This window comes from Polyodon spathula, chromosome 29 (assembly GCF_017654505.1).
Source record: "Polyodon spathula isolate WHYD16114869_AA chromosome 29, ASM1765450v1, whole genome shotgun sequence".
NCBI classification, from domain to species: domain Eukaryota; kingdom Metazoa; phylum Chordata; class Actinopteri; order Acipenseriformes; family Polyodontidae; genus Polyodon; species Polyodon spathula.
The window spans coordinates 7,685,699-7,707,429 of NC_054562.1; the positions used below are offsets into that span (position 1 = coordinate 7,685,699).

The 21,731-nt window shown below is 44.4% G+C and overlaps 1 protein-coding gene across 5 annotated transcripts in view; it reads right to left on the minus strand.

Annotated features, from left to right (window-relative positions):
• Window positions 1-21,731, minus strand: part of LOC121302321 (fibroblast growth factor receptor 1-like) — a 38,969-nt gene that overhangs the window by 16,341 nt on the left and 897 nt on the right. For 4 of the 5 annotated variants that reach the window (XM_041232200.1, XM_041232201.1, XM_041232202.1 and 1 more), the window contains exons 2-6: window positions 14,083-14,279; window positions 5,382-5,639; window positions 3,946-4,032; window positions 3,362-3,534; window positions 2,515-2,638 (exon numbers count right to left, since the gene is read on the minus strand). In XM_041232200.1, the coding sequence (XP_041088134.1) occupies window positions 2,515-2,638; window positions 3,362-3,534; window positions 3,946-4,032; window positions 5,382-5,639; window positions 14,083-14,167 (727 nt within the window). In that variant the 5' untranslated portion in view covers window positions 14,168-14,279. The remainder of the gene's footprint in view (window positions 1-2,514; window positions 2,639-3,361; window positions 3,535-3,945; window positions 4,033-5,381; window positions 5,640-14,082; window positions 14,280-21,731) is intronic. The other variant, XM_041232204.1, reaches the window with a different exon arrangement.

Sequence of the window (21,731 nt, forward strand, 5' to 3'; positions counted from 1 at the left end):
TCTTTCAATTTGAGGTTTGGCACCCCTTCTTGAGAATGAAGTGAAATACCTTGGCTGTACTACAGTAGCTGTGTAGGAACTCCCTGTAAAGTCTCACTGGTATAATAAAACCAACAGGACATTCTGTTACAGCTCAGAAAGCAAAACAGATATTAAAACTGATTTATATCCTTGAAGCGTCCTACCCTTGAAGTGACCCCAGTCACTTAATCCTTGAGCAATTTTCCGGGGGTTAAACTTGACCCCCCCCCCCCCCCCCCAAAACCTTCCTCATCACTCACACATCCGCCCAGCAACAGAGAACCTTAAAAATCGAGAAGTTGTTCCGGACATGCTTCTAACCGTCAGTTTCCGCAGCCCTTCTTCCCCAATGTTCACCTCAATCCAGTGGAGAGTCTGATCTCAAACCCAAACGATTCCCCCACATGCTGCGCTCCTAAACGAGAGGCCTGTCCAAACCTCTGTGCTCGTTGCCGTTTCTCTTTGCCAAGAAAATGCTACAATTACTCAGCATAATGGCTGTTTTTCTGCCTGGTCTGACAGCCTGTACAATTAGTCCTGCTCTCCCTCCCTCTCCTCCCTCCTGGTTTGAGAAATCAGAATGAGGGGGTAAAGACTGTCAGCCCAGAAGAAAGGTCAAAGACACCGAAAACAGAAAAGAGGAGATCAGATTTATTTTTATACACAAAATAAAAATGAGAAATGTTTAGGTCATTTTTAGTCATCATTCCGCTCCCAAAACCATTGAAAGAAGTTTCTTTTGCCCTCCCTTGCTCCACGCAAACGAGGCTTTTTCCTGCCTGACGGATTCTTTTTCTCTCGTTGCATCCTTGTTTAATGAATTCACTACCAAAATAAAACTGGAAGCAGCAAAGCAATTAAAAACAGGTGCAAGATGAAAGCAAAAATTCAACAGAATTTGAAAGAAAATACACTAACAGCTCCTTCAGACTCAATTATGGAAAAAAAAGGTCTCCTTTGCTCTGGAGCGTGGGTAAAGACTTACAGACCCCCCCCCCCCCCCCCCAAGTTGAAGGGTGGTCCCGCTCCAGAATTAAATTATAAACTGCAATTGATGAGGAGAAGGGGGGGGGGTGGTGGCTTCCTGTCAGATTCCCAAATAATCCAAGTCTTCAAAATCATTTTTTTTTCCCGTATTTACATTGAGGGGCGGGGAGGGTGAAGACTGATCTTGATTGATGGTTCCAAACCAAGCTGTTGTTCTTTGAAGGCATTCGCGGAGCAGACTGTCTCTTTGAAAGGGTTTTTCTTTTCCCTCATTAGTCTCGCTGAAGTTAGGGATGGTTTTGTTCAGCTCTGGCAAACAGGAACTTTGCAGAGACAAGTCTCCCCCCATAATTACACTAGAACCACAGAACTAGAACCCAACTATAGCGTTATGAAGAACTATACATAGAAGCAAGACGTTTGCAAAATGAAAAAGTACAAAACAAAAATTGCAAAGAGGCTACAGATTAGGAGAAGCCACGTTTAAGAAATAAATGGTTTCTCATTACAGACTGGACCACTGAACGAAGCAATCCCTCAGAAAAAGCATGGTAAAAATCCATAATGATTTAAACAAGTTCATAACTAGACTATGCCTTGAGGTCAGACCAGGGGCAAGGGCTGTGACTGAATATGGGATAAGTGCAGAATCATACCCAGTCAGAAATGACATCGGACTACCAGTGCAACTGCAACTTTGTGCACATAACTCCACTGCAACACTGCCAGCTGTCTCTGCAGGTTACATTAAGATTGAAGTTGTACGCATGCCTTATTAAAGGACACATTGGCTGCTACTTACTTGCTTACACCTGAAAAACTATTGAATATTAGCTTTGTGTCCATGGAGCAGAGAAGACGTCACGGAAAACCAATACACAAAACAAGACCTTGGATGCACTCAAATGCTTACATTAGAGATAAATAAGACCTAATCAAGAATATACTGTAGCTACTGCATTTGAAGATATGGTAATCTATTACATTTTAAAAGGCTCCTTCCTTCAGGACAGGCGGGCGGGGTGTAGATGTGTATTCTTCAGATTCTGTGTTTTGTAATTCTTTTTGAAATTCTATTAAAATACTGTCATCCGGATCAAGTTTAAATCTTTAAAAAAAGTTTAAAAATAATATAAAACAGCTCATGTTCCCAGGACAGGGGGAGGGATAAAGGCTACAAGGCAGTAAACACTGAATTCACACCCGGAGCGAGCAGGTTTCTCTGCGCTTGAAAATTTTCTAAAAGCTCCAAAGAACTGTCAGGATTGTTGGAAGCAAAGCAACACCGTCCATCCTTTCTGTTTTGTAAACTTACCTGCGAGGTTTGCCTGTTTCAACAATCTTCCAAGACTTTCAGTTGGTGATTTGATTTCACTTGCACAACAAATCAAAACAGAAGCAACGAGACGTCAGCAGGAGGCAGGACGACGTTACATTTTGCCCCCGATTCCCAGTGCGTTCCCACCCCGCTCGCCCGCCCGCCCGCCCGCCCCGCTTGCCACTCACCCACTACGTCGAGCTGGTATGTGTGGTTGATGCTCCCATACTTGTTCTCCACCAGGCAGGTGTAGTTGCCCTTGTCTGAGGGCACCACCGAGTCCAGGATGATGCTCCAGGTGTGCTCCCGCACCTGTGGAGACAGAGACACAGCGCTCAGAGATCAAGCAGGACCAGGACTTTTTTTTTTTTTTTCTCCTCGAGCAGAAAGTGAGCCAACCTAAAACCACCCCTATTGGCTGGAGCAGCATTCTTGGTTCATTCAGCTCTAACTCCTTCTGATACCTCTATGAGGCCACCATCCTTAGGTCTGCATTGGCAATCCCCTGTTATCTGGTCCCTTTATAGGTGTAGCACCTCATAGAAAAGAAAACAAGTCATAAAGATGAAACCTTAGGCAGGTATTAGGCCAGATATCTGGGAATCCAGCTGAAATATTTGCTAGAGGAGAATGCGAGAATACAGCCTGTAAACATGACCTTAACTTGCAATGCGAGCAGTGGGCTGAGCTGTGCATTCGAGAACCACGTATCAGTGTAACAGGAAGGCGGCAGAGAAATCTCTCCTCCAGGGCACTTGTATTGTTCAACAATAATCCGTCCTTTGAGGCGTTTGGTTTCACCTCTCAAGTCTCAGCATTGCAAAAGGTGTCAAACATTTCTCATTAAGAAACATTTGGCTCGAGACACACTTCTCCCTCTCAGTAATTCTGGGTCAGACCATGTTAGCAGCAGCCCTGTTACTCTCTCGGCAGCTCACAGCCGGTGTTAAGCTAACCGACTACAGGAAAGTCGTAATGGTTTTGAAAACCTTGGCGATGTCCTGGATCGCACAGGGCAGTGAGGGAGAGGCGTACCTTGTAGCCTCCGATGCGGTGGTCAGGTTTAAACTCCTTGCCATTCTTCAACCAGCGGAGGCTGGGGGTTGGGCTCCCCTTCGCTGGGCATCGGAACTTCACCGTCTTGGCAGCCGGCACGGCGTGGAGCTTCTTTTCCATCTTGTCGGGCATGGCCCAGAACGGGAGCACCGCTGAGGAGAGAGAGAGAGAGAGAGAGAGAGAGAGAGATTTAAAAAAAAAAAAAAAAGAGGAGATTTAAAAAAAACAAACAAAAACCAACAGTAGTGACCCCAACATGGGAAAGATTTTCAAGGTGCCTCTTGGTCAGGTGGCCCATTAAGAATGTTTATGACTTTTTAATCCTTAGATTTGTTTTAGGTTCCTTCCTGTATTCCTTATTTACATGTTGACCTACCAAGAAGCACACCAGCGTGGTCTTCACAGTCACCTGACCCCAGCACTGACCTGCTCTTACCAGCCAGTAACCCCCCCCCCCCCCCCCCCCAAATCATGGGTCTCCAATGCAATAAGAGAAGTAGCTATTATTATATTCAGTGGGTGAGAAATTGGGCATCACTGGTTAAAATCTGAAGCGCACTTACGGATCTGCCTCTGGCTGCTGGATCCTTCCTTCTCCTCCGAGGAAGAGTCATCATCCTCCTCGTCCTCCGAGGAAGGATGAGCGTCAGCTGAAAGAGAAGAGGAAGGAGCGGGTTAGCATCCAGCAGCAGGGACCAGGCACACACAGCTCAGCGTGGGACTCGTCCACAGGGAGCAGAGCCGGACCGCCAATCAAACGCTCACTTTCACCAGAACCACACAAGCAGGCTTACAAAGATCCAGCCTTCAACATTCAGCCAAGCAGGCAGGAGTACCCTGGTTGGTCCAATTCACAATATAACATGACTCAATACCAATGCAAAGCTGCTTTACATTTTGGCGAGGGGGTCTTGAATTTTCATTGAGACAACCTGCAAACTTGAAAACACACACATCCAAAACCAACGAAACCCCTTAACCAATCTGATCACTTCACTGCCTTTCTTAAAAGCCTCTTTAGTAAAGCTGGGAATACTGTCAAATCCACTAGGATCTACCGATTCCCAGTGAAGATTACGTTTAAAATTCTCCATCGCACATATACATTTTTTTCCTCAACGTTTACGTGCCTTTGGAAATATGAACATTACAACCAGCATCTTAAAACACTGCAGCAAGCTGTTTGTAGATTTGCACATTACTACAAACTCAGAGAGCAGCTGAACAGCCTTCCCAGCCAGGTCCCCTAGGACTGCATATCCCAGGTTTCACAGCAAGATATTGAGCAGGATATTAAGCAGGATTGAACATGTCTGTGGAGAACGAGATGGCTGACAAGCGGAATATCTTCCTCGTGATGGGGCAGACCAAGAATGCTGAAGTTAACAACCCCCAAACACAGCTAGTGAGTCGCATAGGGTACGACAATGAAATATCTTGTCTCCCATGTGCTTCTTTCTGTAGGCCGCTCCACATCTTAGTCTGCAGGTTTGCCCGCTTAATGTAAACGTGCCTGGAGAAAATGATTGGAATTTTATTCAAATGATGAGATGAGATGTCAAAACCGAGACTCTTTCATGGGCAGGGGCGTGAACCCAGATGTCCTAGCAAGAGAGAACCCCTTACAAGTCAAATCAACAGAACCCTGGACTTCGTACTAGCTCTACAAATCTGGACTGCAGATGGTTTCAGAGAAAGGTTTACTTCGTTTCTTGGACAACACAAATCTACAGTCAATAAAAGTGGAAAATAGCTTGTTTGGTATCCATCATTCTATAAAGATCACATGACGGCAGTCATATTAGGTTGGAGGTCAAAGAGTTTACACACATTACAAATGAACCCAGATGTCAGTACATGAAATGAAGGTTTTCATGGGGATGACAGATGCAAAAAAAAACTGAACCCAGGAGTCTCAGAAGGGAGAGGAACAGGCTTTAGGAATGAATGGGGTTGTGCTGATCCCATGATAAAGTTGGGTTGCCCCCCCCCAGCGTACCTGAGACATTGACAGAGAAGTAGGTGGTCTCGCTGCCCAGGGGTCCGATGCCTTCGCAGGAGTAGAGCCCCGAGTCGCCGAGCTCCGTGCTCTGGATCTCCAGCTGGCCGGGCATGATGTGGACATGGTCTCCTCCCAGCAGGGCCACGCGGTCCTTGGTCCAGTTCACACTGGTCATGTCGTCCCGCATGTTGCAGCGTAGTTCCAAGGACTCTCCGGGGCGCACCACGTACATCTCCACTCGCGCATCCAGCGGGACTGAGTCAAAAATAATAAAAACACATGCAATTGTTTTTTTGGCCAGCTGGGTGAGGAAGCCGGAATTCAACGACAAATCAATTCTCAGGAAGTCCAACTTAATTTAGTTTTAAGACAAAATCCAAGATGAACAAAAGAATTAGACGCCCAAAAAAGTATTCTCTCTAGATTGACTTAATTTAAACCCTGTCTGGACATGCCACGACTGGATTTTTTTAAAGGGTATTTTACAGCACCAGATTGCCCAGTGCTGTAAAACATCCATAAAAAGATCCAGCTTGTGGCTTGTCCACAACAGTGTAGGTTCAAACCAATCATGCTTCTTAAGCAAACAAAACCCAGCCAAAAAAAACACCACTGTACAACCTCTAATTACAGGATCCATGGGTGGTCATTAGACCTTGAAAAACAAAACAGGACACCAGAGCCTTTGAAGAGACTTGTCTCACAGGACAGACACGGAGAGAAAGAAGACGACAAAAGAGAGAGACACAGGAGTCCCATCACCATGGCTTTAGATTGATGAAATACATGGAAGAGGTGGTTTAGAAGGAATGCTCGTTGGAAGCTGGACAATGTTCTCCAGTCATGTCTGGAGGGGGATTCCTCATTTGCCTAGGCTTATAGACTTCTGTCTTTAGATGCTGCTCTTCTTGCAGCTCCAGCTTTAGAAGAGTCCAGAGCACTGGACTGGTAAATTCTGTGAACTTTTCCCCAAACATCAGATCTTCTCTGGCTTGACGTTCTATGGAAGCCCCACAGAGTTCCTTTGGATTCCTCCCTTTGGGACTCCAGAAGAAGTCAATAATCCAACAAACAACTCAGGTCCAGTTGGAGAACCAATTTTAGCCGCCTCAACAACTGGAAAAAAAGGTCCGAAATCAGACAAGCCAGCAATCTGATCCTAAAAAAAAAAAAAAAAAATCAGACAAGCTATGAATGGAATTTAAAAAAAAAAAAAAAAAGGGATTCCGCAGAGCCACAGTCAAAATCTCCGAAGAACTGTAGGATAGATTTCTTATTCCTCCAACATGGTCTTGTTAAAATCAGAGAGAACAGACTTCCTAGCGGTTTCTCACCGCCAAACTTTACGAGAAGCTGCTAATCGTTGTGGGATGGGCATCTCTCATATTGGAATATCATTATAATAAAATACAGTAATTGGCGACTCTGTTTAGAATTGGAGACTTTATGGGAAATAAGGACATTGAGCTGCTTTTAATTCTGATCTAGAATCTCAACGCACAACCGATTACACACAAAACCACACAAACAAATAAAACAAATATACAGACTGAAAAGACGTACAGAAAATACATCCACCAATACACACATGTAGAAGCAAATACATGGAAAGAAATGAATTGCAGGAAAGTTCTTGCTCCCCTGCCGAGTAAGCTATAGAAGCAGCTACTGCAGACAAATCCTCACAACGGTTACAAACTGGATGACCATTCAACCCCCTCACCCTCTGCTCTCAACATCCTAGATCAGAAAGCCACCATCGTTTCTTGCACTGCAATTTCAGAAATTGAATTGTGGTGGAGTTTAGACCTTGCCTGCAGCCAGGGTCCCAGCGTTAGCAGGACAAATCGAATTTGGGGGGTGGGGAGGGCAGGAGCTGTATTATAGGGACACCTGAGCCCCCCCTTCACTGCAATCAAATCAGGGGCCGCTTCGATCAGAGAGCTAAATTGATTTATCTGCTGTGGCATCCATCCTGTTGACAGGACCCGTCTGGCGAGCACAGAGAGGATGTTTTGGTTTCTCTCTCCCAGCTGAACTGCCTCACCTCCCCGGAGGGCTGTTAGTCACTGGCAGCCTTGCCAAGCAACCCTTTGTATGGTCGACAGGTCAGTAACAACGTTTGCAAATGCCTTTCCTATGCAAGGGAATCATGATATTTTTATGTGGGTTACATGTGATCAGATTTACTTGAGGGGGTTCAAAAAAAAAAAGAAAAAAATCTACAGCTCGGTCTTCGGAGCCCATAACGCTCTAGTACAATATACCTCTTTGTAAAAGTTCAACCATGTTGTTGATCAACCTCACAAATATAAGTCAAACACACGCGTGAAAGTAAGTAGGCTTGGAAGAGGAGCAGCCAAGTCATGAGCCTTTCACATTTAGAGACCCGGGTTCAATAAAAGGTAAAATCTAGGTTTGAAGGTGGACTAATCCAATACTATAGCAAAATTAATTATATTAACATCAATAAATCAATCCAATACAGACCCCAATAGTCAACTGAATATCGTACAATATCGTGGTGTTATGTTGATAAATAACCAATTAAAAAACTGAACTACTTCCTCACCCCCCCTAAGAGAAATGGTGCTCCCTCCAGCCTAGGACAGGGCTATTGACTTGCAGAGGGTAAAAGCAGTGAGTGTGTACAGAACATCACATGGCTGAAGCCAGTAATGTCCTCTGGCATATTTATTCTCAGTTTATAGCACTTTGCTGGCAAACTTTAACTGAGGTCGGGATTCCCAGCTGGCAATTCCTGGCAGGGCTGACACTTGTGTGAACCAAGGTTTCAGATTTTCCCAGCCCCTGCTCTTTGAAGCCCCGGGCTGTAACAGTAGGGTGGCTCCGGGGGGTTAATGAGGGTCCACTGTGATGCCCTCCAATTCCCCAGGGCATCTGCAGAGGTGCTTGATCTGCCCCTCACCATGTATAACGGGGCATGCAACCAGAGGCACCACAATCCACCCATTTAAAACAGCACGTCTTGGCAACGGAAAACTGAACAACCCCCACCGCACCCCACCCAATTACCGACAAAACACATATTTTTAGAAAAGCCTTTTTAGTTGAAAAGAATAAAACCGCTTCTGCTGTAACTCGCTTGATGTGCAGGGTTTCCGCACGTTAATTCTGTATTACCAGAAGTACCTCCAGAGCGGGCCGTCAGTGGGGAACAGTCTAAATGTCTGTCCACAACACAAATTGTTTTACTCTGATTTGATGATAGTGTAGGAATTCTGGCCAATCTAAAACTGTAAATACCCATACCATTGTATATGAAGGGGGCCATACAGATGTCATTTTAATTATTTGGATATGCAGTTTCGGAAAGACAATGACAAACATGGTCAAGCCCCAGACTGAAGCCACTTACATTAGACACCTCCGCTTATGCAAGACTGGTGGAGAGAGGCTTCTGAAAATAACTGGAGAGATGGGGAGGAGGGGTGAAAGACAGAGCTTATAACCTTGTTGAAAAAGTGAAGGCAATTAAAATAATAAAAACAGAGAGTAAAGAAGGAACAGCTTACAGATTAACCCTAAGACCCTGCCATTCAGCCCGCTTCCAGGACTCCCTTTACTGACACTTCCATTCAAAAATGAGATAAAACACAGCTCGACGCCAGACTACAATCTGGACCAACTAACCCCCTTCCCTCCAAGAAAGAAAAAACACAAACCCTCACGGGCGATTGTGAACCAGCATTCAGCGCACACACACACAGTCTCTCTCGCCAAGCAGCCACCCTAACAAAGAGCTCCAACGAACAATAAAAAACAAAAAAAACAAAAAAGGAGCTTGAGGCCTGTGGCAGCAGGTTCCACAGCCAGTAACCACGGAGACCGCTCTTGGGCCTACTGAAGGTATTTCCTGGAGAACACATGCCTGAGTGGCCTTTTAATCCCAACAGGAAATGGGGCCTGAGGGCAGGATCAACTTTCACCACATAAACAAAACCTCCCCCAAAAAAAAAAAAAAAAAAAAAAAAAAAAAAAAAGCCCCCTGGTGAATATATATTTATCTCTCTTTTTTTAATTGTGAGGAAACTTATGTTCTAAAAGTTTGTTAATATTGTACCACAAACCCATGTTTTTTTCTTTATTATTTTATTAGGAGGACTTCTGTAAACAAACCTGCCAGTAAATACAGCAAAGTACAGCATAAAAAGGTGGCTATAAAATGCTATAAAAGCAAGTGTTGTGTTTGAAATCGCAAGCTACTGACAGGACACCCAGACATTAAGAAACAGTGTCTCCATTAACAGTTCTTTCAGCAGCATTTACATGCACTGCCCTGTGCAGTTCTTCGTTCTAGAAATACTCTCTCTGTGTTTTTCAGAAAGACAGATCTAGTATAACAACATCATAGTTTTAGTGTCTTACACAGAAAATAAAGCAAAATGGCCACAAATATAAAAGCTGAAAATTTACATTTAACAGATAAACTGTCAGTTTCAATAAAAATGTTCTAAAATGAGGTCTTATTTATTTCCACATATTCAGTTGCAAATATATAGTGCATCAAAATACTTCAAAATGATTAAACTTGATAACTGCAAGTCCCATTCTGATCACGGGCATTTTAAAAAGGGAACAAAAGACAGTAAAACTTTCTGTCAATTATTATCGAGCTTCAAGCCAGCGGTGTGCAACAAAGTTAAAAAGCAATGACAAAAAATACAGATTGAAATAGAATGAAAAAAAAAAAAAAAACCTCTCCACAACTAAATGCAAGTCCTGAAAGTGTACATTGTGACAGAACTGCCCAGTAAAAACCACCTGGAACATTAACACCGAACATTTGAATAAAAACGCCCTGGCTCAGACGGACAAATGCGTCTCCTTTATTGATGTTTGTTCAGATTTGCCAGGTTTCAGCAGACCAACAGAAATGCAATCAGGCAAACATTTTTCAATGCACTAACTATACTTTTCAACCTAGAGGCGCAATATGGTAGATCTACCTTGTGCAAAAAACATGCCAAGCTAGTGTGGGTTTAGTTTAACTTCAAGGTTTAGAATGCATTAGAGATTTAGAATGCATGAGGGCTGGGTTGGTATCGCCCTCCGTCTCGGAGGTTAGAGGGAATTAGGGATTTGCATAATGCAGCCCGTTCTCGGGAAATCTTGGTGATGGCTTCCTTTGTTGCAGCATTGTCCAGGATAAGCAGATCAGTGCAATCTCCCATTCTAATACCATCGCATTTCAACAGATCTCACGTAGAGACACCTTCCCTCAGACACGAATCCACTCGGGGCGCAAAAATCTAAATGCACAGCCCACACTTTTCACATCCATTCAGAAATTGTAGGAAATCTTTGTCTGGTATTGCATTCTATTCCAGATGCACTTTCTTGGGGTCACACTATAGGAAACACAGTCTTGTACAGCTGATGTAGAGTGCCGAATTCTGGTACAAACGGGAAACACATTAACAAATGCCTGTGGCGTGCTGCTGCAAACCCTCTCCTGGGTTTGACAAACGAAATGATGAAACAGGAGGCAAGATGTTCGCCAACGGGCCACAAATCTGGTTTGAGTATTAAACTGGTTTCTGTCATCTCTGTTGTTCCCGATACAAGGATTGTTGTCCAGTTGCAGAAACGACAGTTTTCCCCGAAGCGGAACAGTGATTGGACAAGGCTGTAGCTCCTCACAAAATCAGAAGGCTGAACCCTGTCCTCGTCTGTTGACAGGCAGGAATGTGGGAGAGTGCCAGGGCTGCTGGAGACCTGTCAACGACCCCTGCCGAGGAACGCAGAGCGACGAAACCAGAACAGGGGGCACACACACTGCTGTGCCATCCAGAGGGGCCTACTTAAAACTTCAAAATGTACTTTAGTTTTTTTTTTTTTTTTTAGTTTAAAAGTTGTCCCATATGGTTTAAATTATTGTTCTTGTCTCTAATAATATCTGTAATTACCCCATGTTGAAATTGCAGCCCTAGATAACTGTACGTGATTGGATTCCCCACTCCCCCACTGAGGACTTGAGGTGGCGTCTGTTGGGGTCTCAATTCCACTGGGAGAGAATCTACAGTAAAATGAAGTCTGGAAAACTAAACAGAAAAGAAAGGGTCTTGCAAAATGCTAACACGGTAAAATCGTGTTCTAAACCCCCTTTCACCCCCTCACAGCTGGGGACTTCCGTCTGGGCCAGACGGCTTCAGGCAAGTGGAGAGCCCCGAGTCTGAGCTGCTCCTGCCCCGGAGAGACAGGCTCATGGAGGAACAGCGTGTGCACCAACTTCCCTTCGGAGGCCCTCTGGAAGTCTGCCTTCCATAAACCAGCTGCTGGAGCTGAACTGTGACCCAGAGGGCTTGAAAGCATCCTCCCCTCACGCTCCCACCTCCTCCCTCGGAGGCAAGGCTATCAATCACTGCCCCTGGGGGTCAGTAGGGGGTCTGTTAACAACTTCTCCCCTTGAGACCATTTGCATACCTAAATACCCCCACCCCACCGTATAGACGTGTTGATTTTACCCCTTTTAACTACAACCAGTCCACCAAAGTTTCAAAAGATCTCAGAACATCTCCATAAAAAAAAAACACTGACACAACTTTGCAGTTTTGCTACAAAGAGAAAACGCTGCTCCACAAGTCCCAAGTTTCATCAGCTGGAATGCTGGTCCAGATTACTGCCTCTTGCCTCTTGAATTAAGACCCGATCAGGGAATGGAGTGCACATTCAATCACATGCAGGTGATCTCGCATATCGGTTTTATTTTGCCGGTCGTACCCATGACCGTCGTGGGTCGCAGGTTTCAATGTCAGTTTTTGGGTCCGACCCACGGAATGAGGGTCGCTTGGGTGGGCTGTACTTAAACCTGTCAACGAAATCGGATTCAGCGTTTGAGCCTTGCCGTGTGCAAATTAAGCAATTTAGTTTACTTGGCATCGTCGTAGCAACCAGAAGGCAGCGGTGACACTCATTAGTCTTCTCCCTGAACCCACAATATCAAATCTCTGCCCTGGGGGCACAGTGACAGCCGATCTTCAGATTAGCGTCAGTGTTGTTCTTCCAGCTCTGTTTGATTGACAGCCCTCCCCCACCCCCCCCAGGCTAGACAGGAAGTGCAAACTTCCGAGAACAAACCTTCCCAAAGCGTCCCACCCCCAGCAGCCCACACACCAGCTCTCTCAATCTCGCCCCACGCAACTGTAAAAAAAAAAAAAAAAAAAACTAAAACTCTACCCTGCAGGCTGTTCCTGCACTCCGCTGAAAACCACACTCTGGTTAGCTGGGAACTGAACAGCGAGACAAGTGTAGGAAACCGTGAAAGCAACAGAGAAACAAAGTTATATATGCACATTAACACAGTGCCCTGTACCTGGTGATATTTTTATATATGTTGCTGTAAGCAGTTACAATTTGGTTAAAAAGTAACTTGTAACTAATGGATTACGTTTTACTTCCCCAGCACTGCATCCAAGCCTGCCACTTTGTGAATGAAACACACACACACACACACACACACACACACACACACATTCCGCACAGAAATCCAAGACATTCCCAGAAACCCGATCTCAAAGCGCAACACAGCCCCGGGGTGTTAAAACAGCTCCAACACAGTTTCAAAAGCAGAAAAGGTACCGCTTCCCCACCATTAACTCGTTACTCGGGACACCAGACACCTTTTCATTAGATAAAGAAAGAAAACAACAAGCGAGCAGCGACATGACCGCAGGTAGACCAGTCTCTCATACAGATGGTGCTCATTTAAAGATCACCCCCCCCATCCTATTTTAAAAATGTGTTTATTCATAAAGGGATTTACCTACAGGGCGGTTCAAATAATTTTTATAATGCTCTTCTGTTTATGCTGCGTGTGGAGCGTTTCCTTTTCCAAACCTCCCAGGTGGTTTTTACAAGAGAGGCCCGACTGTGGAAACGATCACACACTTCCAGACGGGAGACTTTCTCTACTTTTAGGTTCGAGAGGTTTCCGGGTTCAGAATTCACAAACCCTGTATGAATGCAAGACTGAAAACTCTACCGAGGAGACTAAGAGAAGTTTCAAGAGCTCACACCACTGCACTGCGACTCAAACTACAACGAGGCTTGATCACCTGCATGTACATTCACCACACAGCCTGATAACGACCGCTCTGCTCTGCAGCACTTGTCAATTAACACGCTACTTCACGTTTTCATCGAGTCGACTCTGTTATTTATGTCTTAGGAGGTACTCTGTTTTACTCATAAGCTTTATTAAAAAGCAGGACATTTTTTTTTGCCTCGTCACATGGCAACTTGCGATTTCCGATCTTTGATGCAGCAGGTGTCTTTTTCATTGGTGACATTTTAAAGAAATCGCGCAACAATGAGACAAACGTTTGCTGTATTAACTTGTGAGAAAAAACATGAATATTTAAACTATTCCATCAGAAAGGGATCATTTTAACTGGGATCTACACACCACATGGCAACAAGTTTCCAGAAATCGTGAAATCCTTGAAATATACAGCCGAATAGCCCAACTGGGTATAGTCAATTGGCATATGTTTTAAACTCAAAGCGACACTAATTTCCACCAACGCCAAAATCAATTAGAATCCAGCCCTCCAAAGCCATGTCTACACTGCTCACTTAAGAGACAACTCTCACCCAGGCAAGGCGTGTGCTTGATGAATCGTTCCCTCCTCTAGCTTTGTGATTCAGGCTAGGGGAGGTGAAGGATCAGGCTTACCTTGTTCACTGACGGATGGCCGTGCCTGCGTGCGACTGGCTGGGGCCAACAGGGCCCAGAAGAGAAGGAGGCTCCAGGGAAACATCCCGAGACGGGTGGGGGTGGGCGGCTAGCTCTACTGCTGTGGGGCACGTTCCGCGGGGCACTTCATCGCATCAGCTCCGGGACGTCCAGACCTCCGATCAGGAACCCCGACACTGACGCAGGAGAGAGAGAGGAGTGTGAGAATACAGAAACACAGGCTTCATCGCTCAATCAGCACAGGGCTCTGCAGAGCATCTCCTGTGTTCAGTGTTTGTATTATTAATAATGGCTTATGAAAAATCAAGTAAATTATGGGTGAAGTACTTTGCATTTAACATATTAAACTTTGCATGTCAGGTGACTTCAGCAGTGTGTTTCTGGTCAGTATGATGACAATGCAGCTGCAGAATATGGCAAACCTGTGGAAGACCGAATTCCGCGGGAGTCTGCAAACTCCAAGAAAGTCCGTTCTCTGCAGATCTGGAACGCCTCTACCCAAAACTTTAGAAAAGTCGCTCGATTCGCAGGTTCCAATAATACAGGACTAGCTCAGGTTACACTAGGTACAGCTGCTCCAGATTAGTACGAATCAGGGTCTGTGAAAACAGCCAATAGACTCAGTTAAAGCTGTAAGAAAGTTTCCCTGACTTTCCAACAGTTTGAGCTGCAGTCTTATTAAGCTTCAGTAGGATCAACACGCAGTAACGTTCGACCAAAACGTATCACTTTTTCTTAATTTCAGGTTAAGCGTTCATAACGAAACATTCCTCTTTCCAGGTCCTTGATCAATAAAGTTAATTGTGTACAAGTTTACAATAGGAGCAGAGCTAAAGACTACAGAGAGAAAAGTTCATGTACCAACAGCAGGCAGTATCCCACGTCATACTGGAAGTCCACACAAAAGATGCATACCGTAGGGCATATGGCAGCACAGATAATCAGACATCACTTTGATCTGGATTCAAAGTATGTAGAAAAAAATTGTCCAAGAAAAAAAGTTTGGGCAAGCCAGTTCAGAAGACTTATTTATTAGTCAGTCTAAAGCCCATTTTGCTGCAACCCCTCACACGGGGGAGTCGCCACTATATCCACAGCTTGTCTTGTAACTGGCCACCTACACAGCCCTCTCTGCAAGGTGTGATCCATCTTCTAATCCCTCTAGGCATGATCTCCTACAGCACAGAGCTGGGCAGCATGCAGAAATACGGCAGATTATAAATCGCTAGGTGCCCTGCAATTAATGCACCATAAAAAGAAACATAAAACCAGCGTTGGTTTAGAATTATCGGACATCTCGGGAAACGCTGCAAGCCCTAACTTTATTGCAGGGATGAAAGTTATAGCTTCTGCACGGTTCGTGTGAAGTGGGGTCGTTTATCTTGGTTCCATTACGAAAGCTGCACGCTGAGAAGTCCTGAAGGACGGTTTTTAAAAGTTGATCAGAAGTAACAGAAAGACTGCAGCAAGTTTTCAGGATATCCTGGTTTCTAGCTCAAACGATTCAGTTTATATTCTGCTCCAAAGTGGCGGTTCCAGAAATTAAGCAACTTCACAGTCAAAAAAGTCCCACACTACAATTCTCCCTTTCCGGTCCGATGTCGGATCTTGCCCGACATCATCAACAAGCCTGTTTTACTGTGAATAAAATAACTTTTAAACAGCGCGAGTAAAATAAACAGCATGCGTGAAAATAAATTGGACCCGACACGCCTGACAGGCGCTGAATAAATGGACCGCAAAGGTTTGAAGTGTCTGAAATGTACGTCTGAAATAGTAGAACTGCCCACTGTACAGCATCGGCTGGATTTCAAAAGAGAGAGAGAGGGGGGTGGCTAAGCATTGTGTCATAAAACTGGGCATTACAGGGTTAACGAGAATACTTTGAGAATAACCACCTCCTCAATCTAGGGGACATGATGTGCTATAGAGCAGCAAAGGGTAAAAGGAGGGCAATGCTTTGCCTCGAATTGGATTGAAGATCGGGCAGGAATAAGGGCAAGGTCGTAATCACGTTACCTGGCAAACAGCTCAGACTAATAAACCCATCACAATGGGCTACAATAATGAGAGCAGCATGTTTCACCACAGCTGCTTCGTCTCAGTCTATACTGGGGTGAATCTTGGCAAAGCCACACAGGTGTGCGTCAGCCGCAGCTGGGTGCGCTTTGAACCGACAGCCCCCCCGAGGAGGCCTCCAGGACAAAGTGTGAGCAACCGGTCAGTCACTGAGGGCTCAATAAAAACTCATCCAGACATCATTAACAGTGGGGTCTGGCCAGAGACCACAAGAGAAAGCCTGAATCACAAAAGCTGGGGGATCTGCTCAGACCTGAGAAACGAAGACAGCGATGCTCTACCTCATTTCCACGAGCACGGACCGAACCCCTAGCAACAGACTCGAGTGAAAAGACTCCATGCAATGCGAGTGTTGGGAAAAGGTCCAAAAATAAATACATTTATTTTGCTAAATGAACCTGGAAATGCAGTTGAGGGGTGCATGGAAAACGAGGCACAAGAAACTGAGAAGTGTTGACAGAGGAGGGCCGTCCTGCTGGAAAAGGTGGAGGTAATGAGCTGTCAAGATGGGGGTGGTCTGCGTGTGTTTTGTTAAGAATGTTCCACACAGTCTGGTTGCTACCACCACTACACAGCTGCCTTGTGGAACGGTTTGAGGAGAGGGCTGGTCCTGACTCACTAACCTGGCAAACAGGACTGCAATGCCAGCTGCCCGCATATTCTTAAAACCACTCAAAAGGAGCTTGCAAAAACAGTAGCACTTTATTAAAACTCATATCAATTTGCAGCCATTAGTTACGTAGGATTGCAACTGAGCACCATCTAAAAAGCATATAAATTTATTGTTATTGCTGCTCATTTATAAATGGCCACAAATGCATAATGAATTAAAATCAGACCCCCAGAGGAACAGCCGCTAATGCAGCAGTGAAACAGATGCAAATTTGCTGCCATGACTAAAGCGTCTTTCTTTTTCTTCAATACGGTATAAAATTGATAACTAGCTGACTAATAAAGTGAACCAGCTCTGTGTGAGTGTGTGTGTGTCACCACTAAAGCACGCCACTCCTCCAGGACAAGCCTGAGAGTTTTGGGTCACTGTGCGGTAAGGAGATAACAATGTGTGACCAATTACAGCTATCTCAATGCTAATTAAACAAACCAGCAAAACGACCACAAGACTCGTTAGTGACAACGAGCATGGGATATGAACACACAGGAGAAGTCACAGCCGGAACCTGATCCACGGAAAAAAAAAAAAAAAAAAGCCTTCCCATCTCCCAGCTAAACTCCCTAAGCTGGAAGCTTCTACGCATTCTCCAGGTGCCACGTGAGGAACGTGGCAAGATCTGGAAACAACATCTGGGCTTGCCACCTGTTCTTACATTTGTTCCTTTTTAAAAATTCCGGAATACAACATTCCACGGTTTCTCAGCAATTTTTTTGTTCTCCTTTCTCTTTCAAACCTTGCAAGAAGCAGGAAAAGTAGGATTAACTGATAAACAGTCATCAAGCAGCTAGAGGGGTCACACTAGCTTGCTAAATCATTCCGTCATTTAAACGTTATCCAGATAGAAACCTTTGGCTATCAGAAACACGCATGTGAAATACAGAGGATGGTCACCAATTTATTCAGTTAAAAGATCTGTAAAGTTTTTTTTTTTTTTGTTTTTTTTTATTTCCCCCCCCTCAATTAGAGAGTTTATTTCTTGGCATGTATAAAATCTAATATACACCACGCTGGGGTAGCTGACTGGACAAATCAGAACAAGGCTCTTAAAACTCCAGTCTGCACTAAATCACAGGCGCTAATTACCCTCCATTCCAGCCTGGTCCCAGGACAAATCACCACTCATTAACAAAGCCTTTCCTTTGCACTTGTAAAGTTTCCACATTCAAAAACATTCTGAATTAGCTGCTCTCAGATCCCCAGTACAGCACTGAGTTCTCCATACTAGACTGTATTGAATTAGCTGCTCTCAGATCCCCAGTACAGCACTGAGTTCTCTACACTAGACTGAGAATTCTCTAGATCCCCACTAGACTAGACTGTATTGAATTAGCTGCTCTCAGATCCCCAGTACAGCACTGAGTTCTCTATACTAGACTGTATTGAATTAGCTGAATTAGCTGCTCTCAGATTAGCCTCCAGATCCCCACAGCACTGAGTTCTCTACACTAGACTGTATTGAATTAGCTGCTCTCAGATCCCCAGTACAGCACTGAGTTCTCTATACTAGACTGTATTGAATTAGCTGCTCTCAGATCCCCAGTACAGCACTGAGTTCTCTACACTAGACTGTATTGAATTAGCTGGCTCTCAGATCCCCAGTACAGCACTGAGTTCTCTATACTAGACTGTATTGAATTAGCTGCTCTCAGATCCCCAGTACAGCACCGAGTTCTCTACACTAGACTGTATTGAATTAGCTGCTCTCAGATCCCCAGCACAGCACTGAGTTCTCTACACTAGACTGTATTGAATTAGCTAGCTCTCAAAGACCTTTCAGAAGTTTTTTGCATGTTTGGCTTTTGTGGAAGAACTAAGCCACACAGGAAATCCTCATTAAAAAACTAAAGTGCATAGAATATGCTACCTTTCATTACTGCGTCCGGGACGGTAATCAGCCAGCATTCTGCACAAAAGCAACTAGAAACTGAAAGGTTTTCAACTCACTTAGCTCACATCTGTAGGATTAGAGGCAGGAGGGACAGACGGGGAGAGACAGCGAAAGGGGGAGATTCTGGCTCTGTTGCCGGAACTAATCTGCCACAGCCTAAAAAAAGGGGCCTCTCCACAGATAGGATTTCTTTATCAGTACTGAACCACACTGGCTGGGAAATGGCACAATTGGTCAAAAACACAGAGCACTGTCTACAGGTATAAGGGCAATCACAGAGAGCCTTGATTTAATGAGACCACGGCTTATGGTACAGAAAATTACTTGGAGAATTCTAGCAACGGGAAGCACCTGCCAACCAAACAGCCATCTTCCCTCTGACAAAGCGTGATATGCCATTGTGACAAATCTACAGGGAGATGCAGCTTTTATAGCGCATCAGGGATTCCAGCTACAGAACAAAGTTTTGAAGTGTGTCCTAAATGTGGCAGGTCTAGCCTCAATTCTACATGCTGCAGGTCAACCTACAGGCATCTGAAAGCGTAGATATTCTTGGCTGGGTATTTATTACTTCTCATGTAGCCAATTCTTGTAAGTAAACTGCAAAACTACTTTTGGCAACTAATCTAAAATTTATATATAAAAAGCCTTTTGATTTAATTACAGGTTGTGTGTGTTTTTTCTTTCTTTCTTTTCTTCCTGTGTTCAGTAATAAAAAGAAAGAACAGAGCCTGACGGGGCCTCTAATTACAGCTCAGATGAATCGGTGCGTCACATTCCTGAGTGCAGTGCTTGTTCCTGGCGCAGGCCTGCGCCTCCACTCGTTTCTCATGCTGGTGGTATCTCTCTGCTCATCAGTACAGCTCAGCCCAGCACGCTCTTTCGCTCGCCCCTCCTGTTCGGGAACAGCTTCTTGAAGAGTCGAGCAGTTTGTTCAAACAGTTCTGTCTTAAAAACCCACTTCAGAGGGACTCGCGTCTCCCGAGGAGGGAACGGACATTTTGGAGGGCCAGACCCAACCCGTCAGAACATTTCAAACCCTGTTCCGCGCTCCTTCGTTGAAAAAATCAATTAAGTTTGTATCTTCATTATTTGTGGGACACATGTCCAGGGTTAAATGTTTTACTCAATTATTTATTACTCTATCTCTTGCATACTGGACTAAACTACATTCCTGGTAAGCTGATATAGAAACACTAAAAAAAGAAACCAGTTCAATGATAAACGTGATTGAATCTCACCTTTCTCTAACAAATTCCACATTTTTAAACACTAAAAAGGTTTCTCTCAATGTCTTCATTTGTTATTGAACTTGACCATCTTGTCGTATTTCTAAATTTAGCAATGTTTCGTATTTATATGCTTATAGGTGGTTTATGGACAGCAGTACGTCATGTATTTCAAATTTCTCGTGAGAGGCATTCTCAGATTGCACTAGATACTTACACTGGGAGAGCTCCTAACTCCAGACCTGGGATTAATTTTTTTTTTAAAAGTACATTTAAATGTTTGGGTTGTGAATTCACAATTTTGTGCCAGCATCAAATTACTTTGCTTAAACCAGCTTGGAAGTGAAAAGCACTGGCTTTGAATATTGGTTTGGATTCAAAGCACACATACACACACACGTCTGTCATTGACTGTCAGATACCCCTTGAAAGTGACGCATCCTGCATCCTGGGTCAGGGGGTGAGGGAGAGAGAGAGAGAGGCGGATATGGGTGGGTTTGTCACCAGCAGCATTAGTCATGTTACTGGACTGGTTCCCAGTGAGGAGGGTGTCAACACATGTGCCTAGTAGCACTCCGAACCTCCAGAATGAGACTCCAGTTCAACTATAAACTCATTCTCTTGGAGAGGGGGCTGTCCGTGACATCAAGAGCCCCTTTAAAACAGGACTCTCCGGAGGGGCTCTGCCCCTGCATCATGTTTTTTTTAAGCTATATGAAATCCCATTTCTAATGAAATATTTGGCATTTAAAAAGACAACACATTTGCTCAAGCAGGGTCGGGCTGGCTACAAAAGAGAAGTCAGACAGCCCATGGTAAATATTCTGCAGGTGAATTTAACACGCAGGAAGCTAGATTTGCGTGGACATCCTTCACAAACCTTTAGCTGTTTGGAAGTACTTTTGCAGCCCTAATCGTCGACTACCTTACCCACACCCTCCAGCATTCAGACAGGCAGTTAATTTTATTTTAAAATCTATAAAAACGTCACGTTAAGAATTCCAGCGAGGGGGTGTTAGTGTATCGATACCGGCCACATCGGAACGGTACAGCGCCCTCACCTCACCCCAGACCTTTCTGTAAGAGTAAGCCCGATTTTGAATATTTTACATAAAAGTTGTGTCAGTTTCACGCTTCCGTTACTTTACACCTCCAACGCAGCTGACACCTGTCTCTCGCTCGATAAATTAATTAACCTAGCATCACACCTCGTTTGCATTGCTAAACAGAGCCCCGATTGAATCTGTAACAGCCTGATTGTGTGCGAGTGTAACCCGGACCCCTCGCTGCCTGCAGTCCATCGAAACAAAAAGGTGTGAAAGAACTGGGCAAAAAAAAAAAAAACAAGGCGCCTGTTTTCAACTAACAGCCTCTCGTATTTCACTCAAGATTGTTGCGAGTCAAAAAAAAATGGCTAGTTTTTTTCCAGGATTGTTGCCTAGTACATAAATACACGGCCCCCAGTTAAATCGCTTTTTTAAAAACACACAGATCCCACACAAGGTTCGGTAAAGTACCGTCCCGGTTACGGTTCCGGGACCCGCATGTGTGCAGGACCGTGCAGATTTTACATTTTTACATTTTGTTAACAGTTAAACGTCTTACGTTTAAAAACAAAATTACCCGAACCCTGTTAGCACTTCTTTACGTTGTAACGGAACCGGGCCGTTTAAGAAGATACATTTTGTATTGAAAAAAAGAGAGAAAAGAAAGCAAAGCAAAACATTTTAATGCACACTGAAAAGGCTGTCCCCTCGCA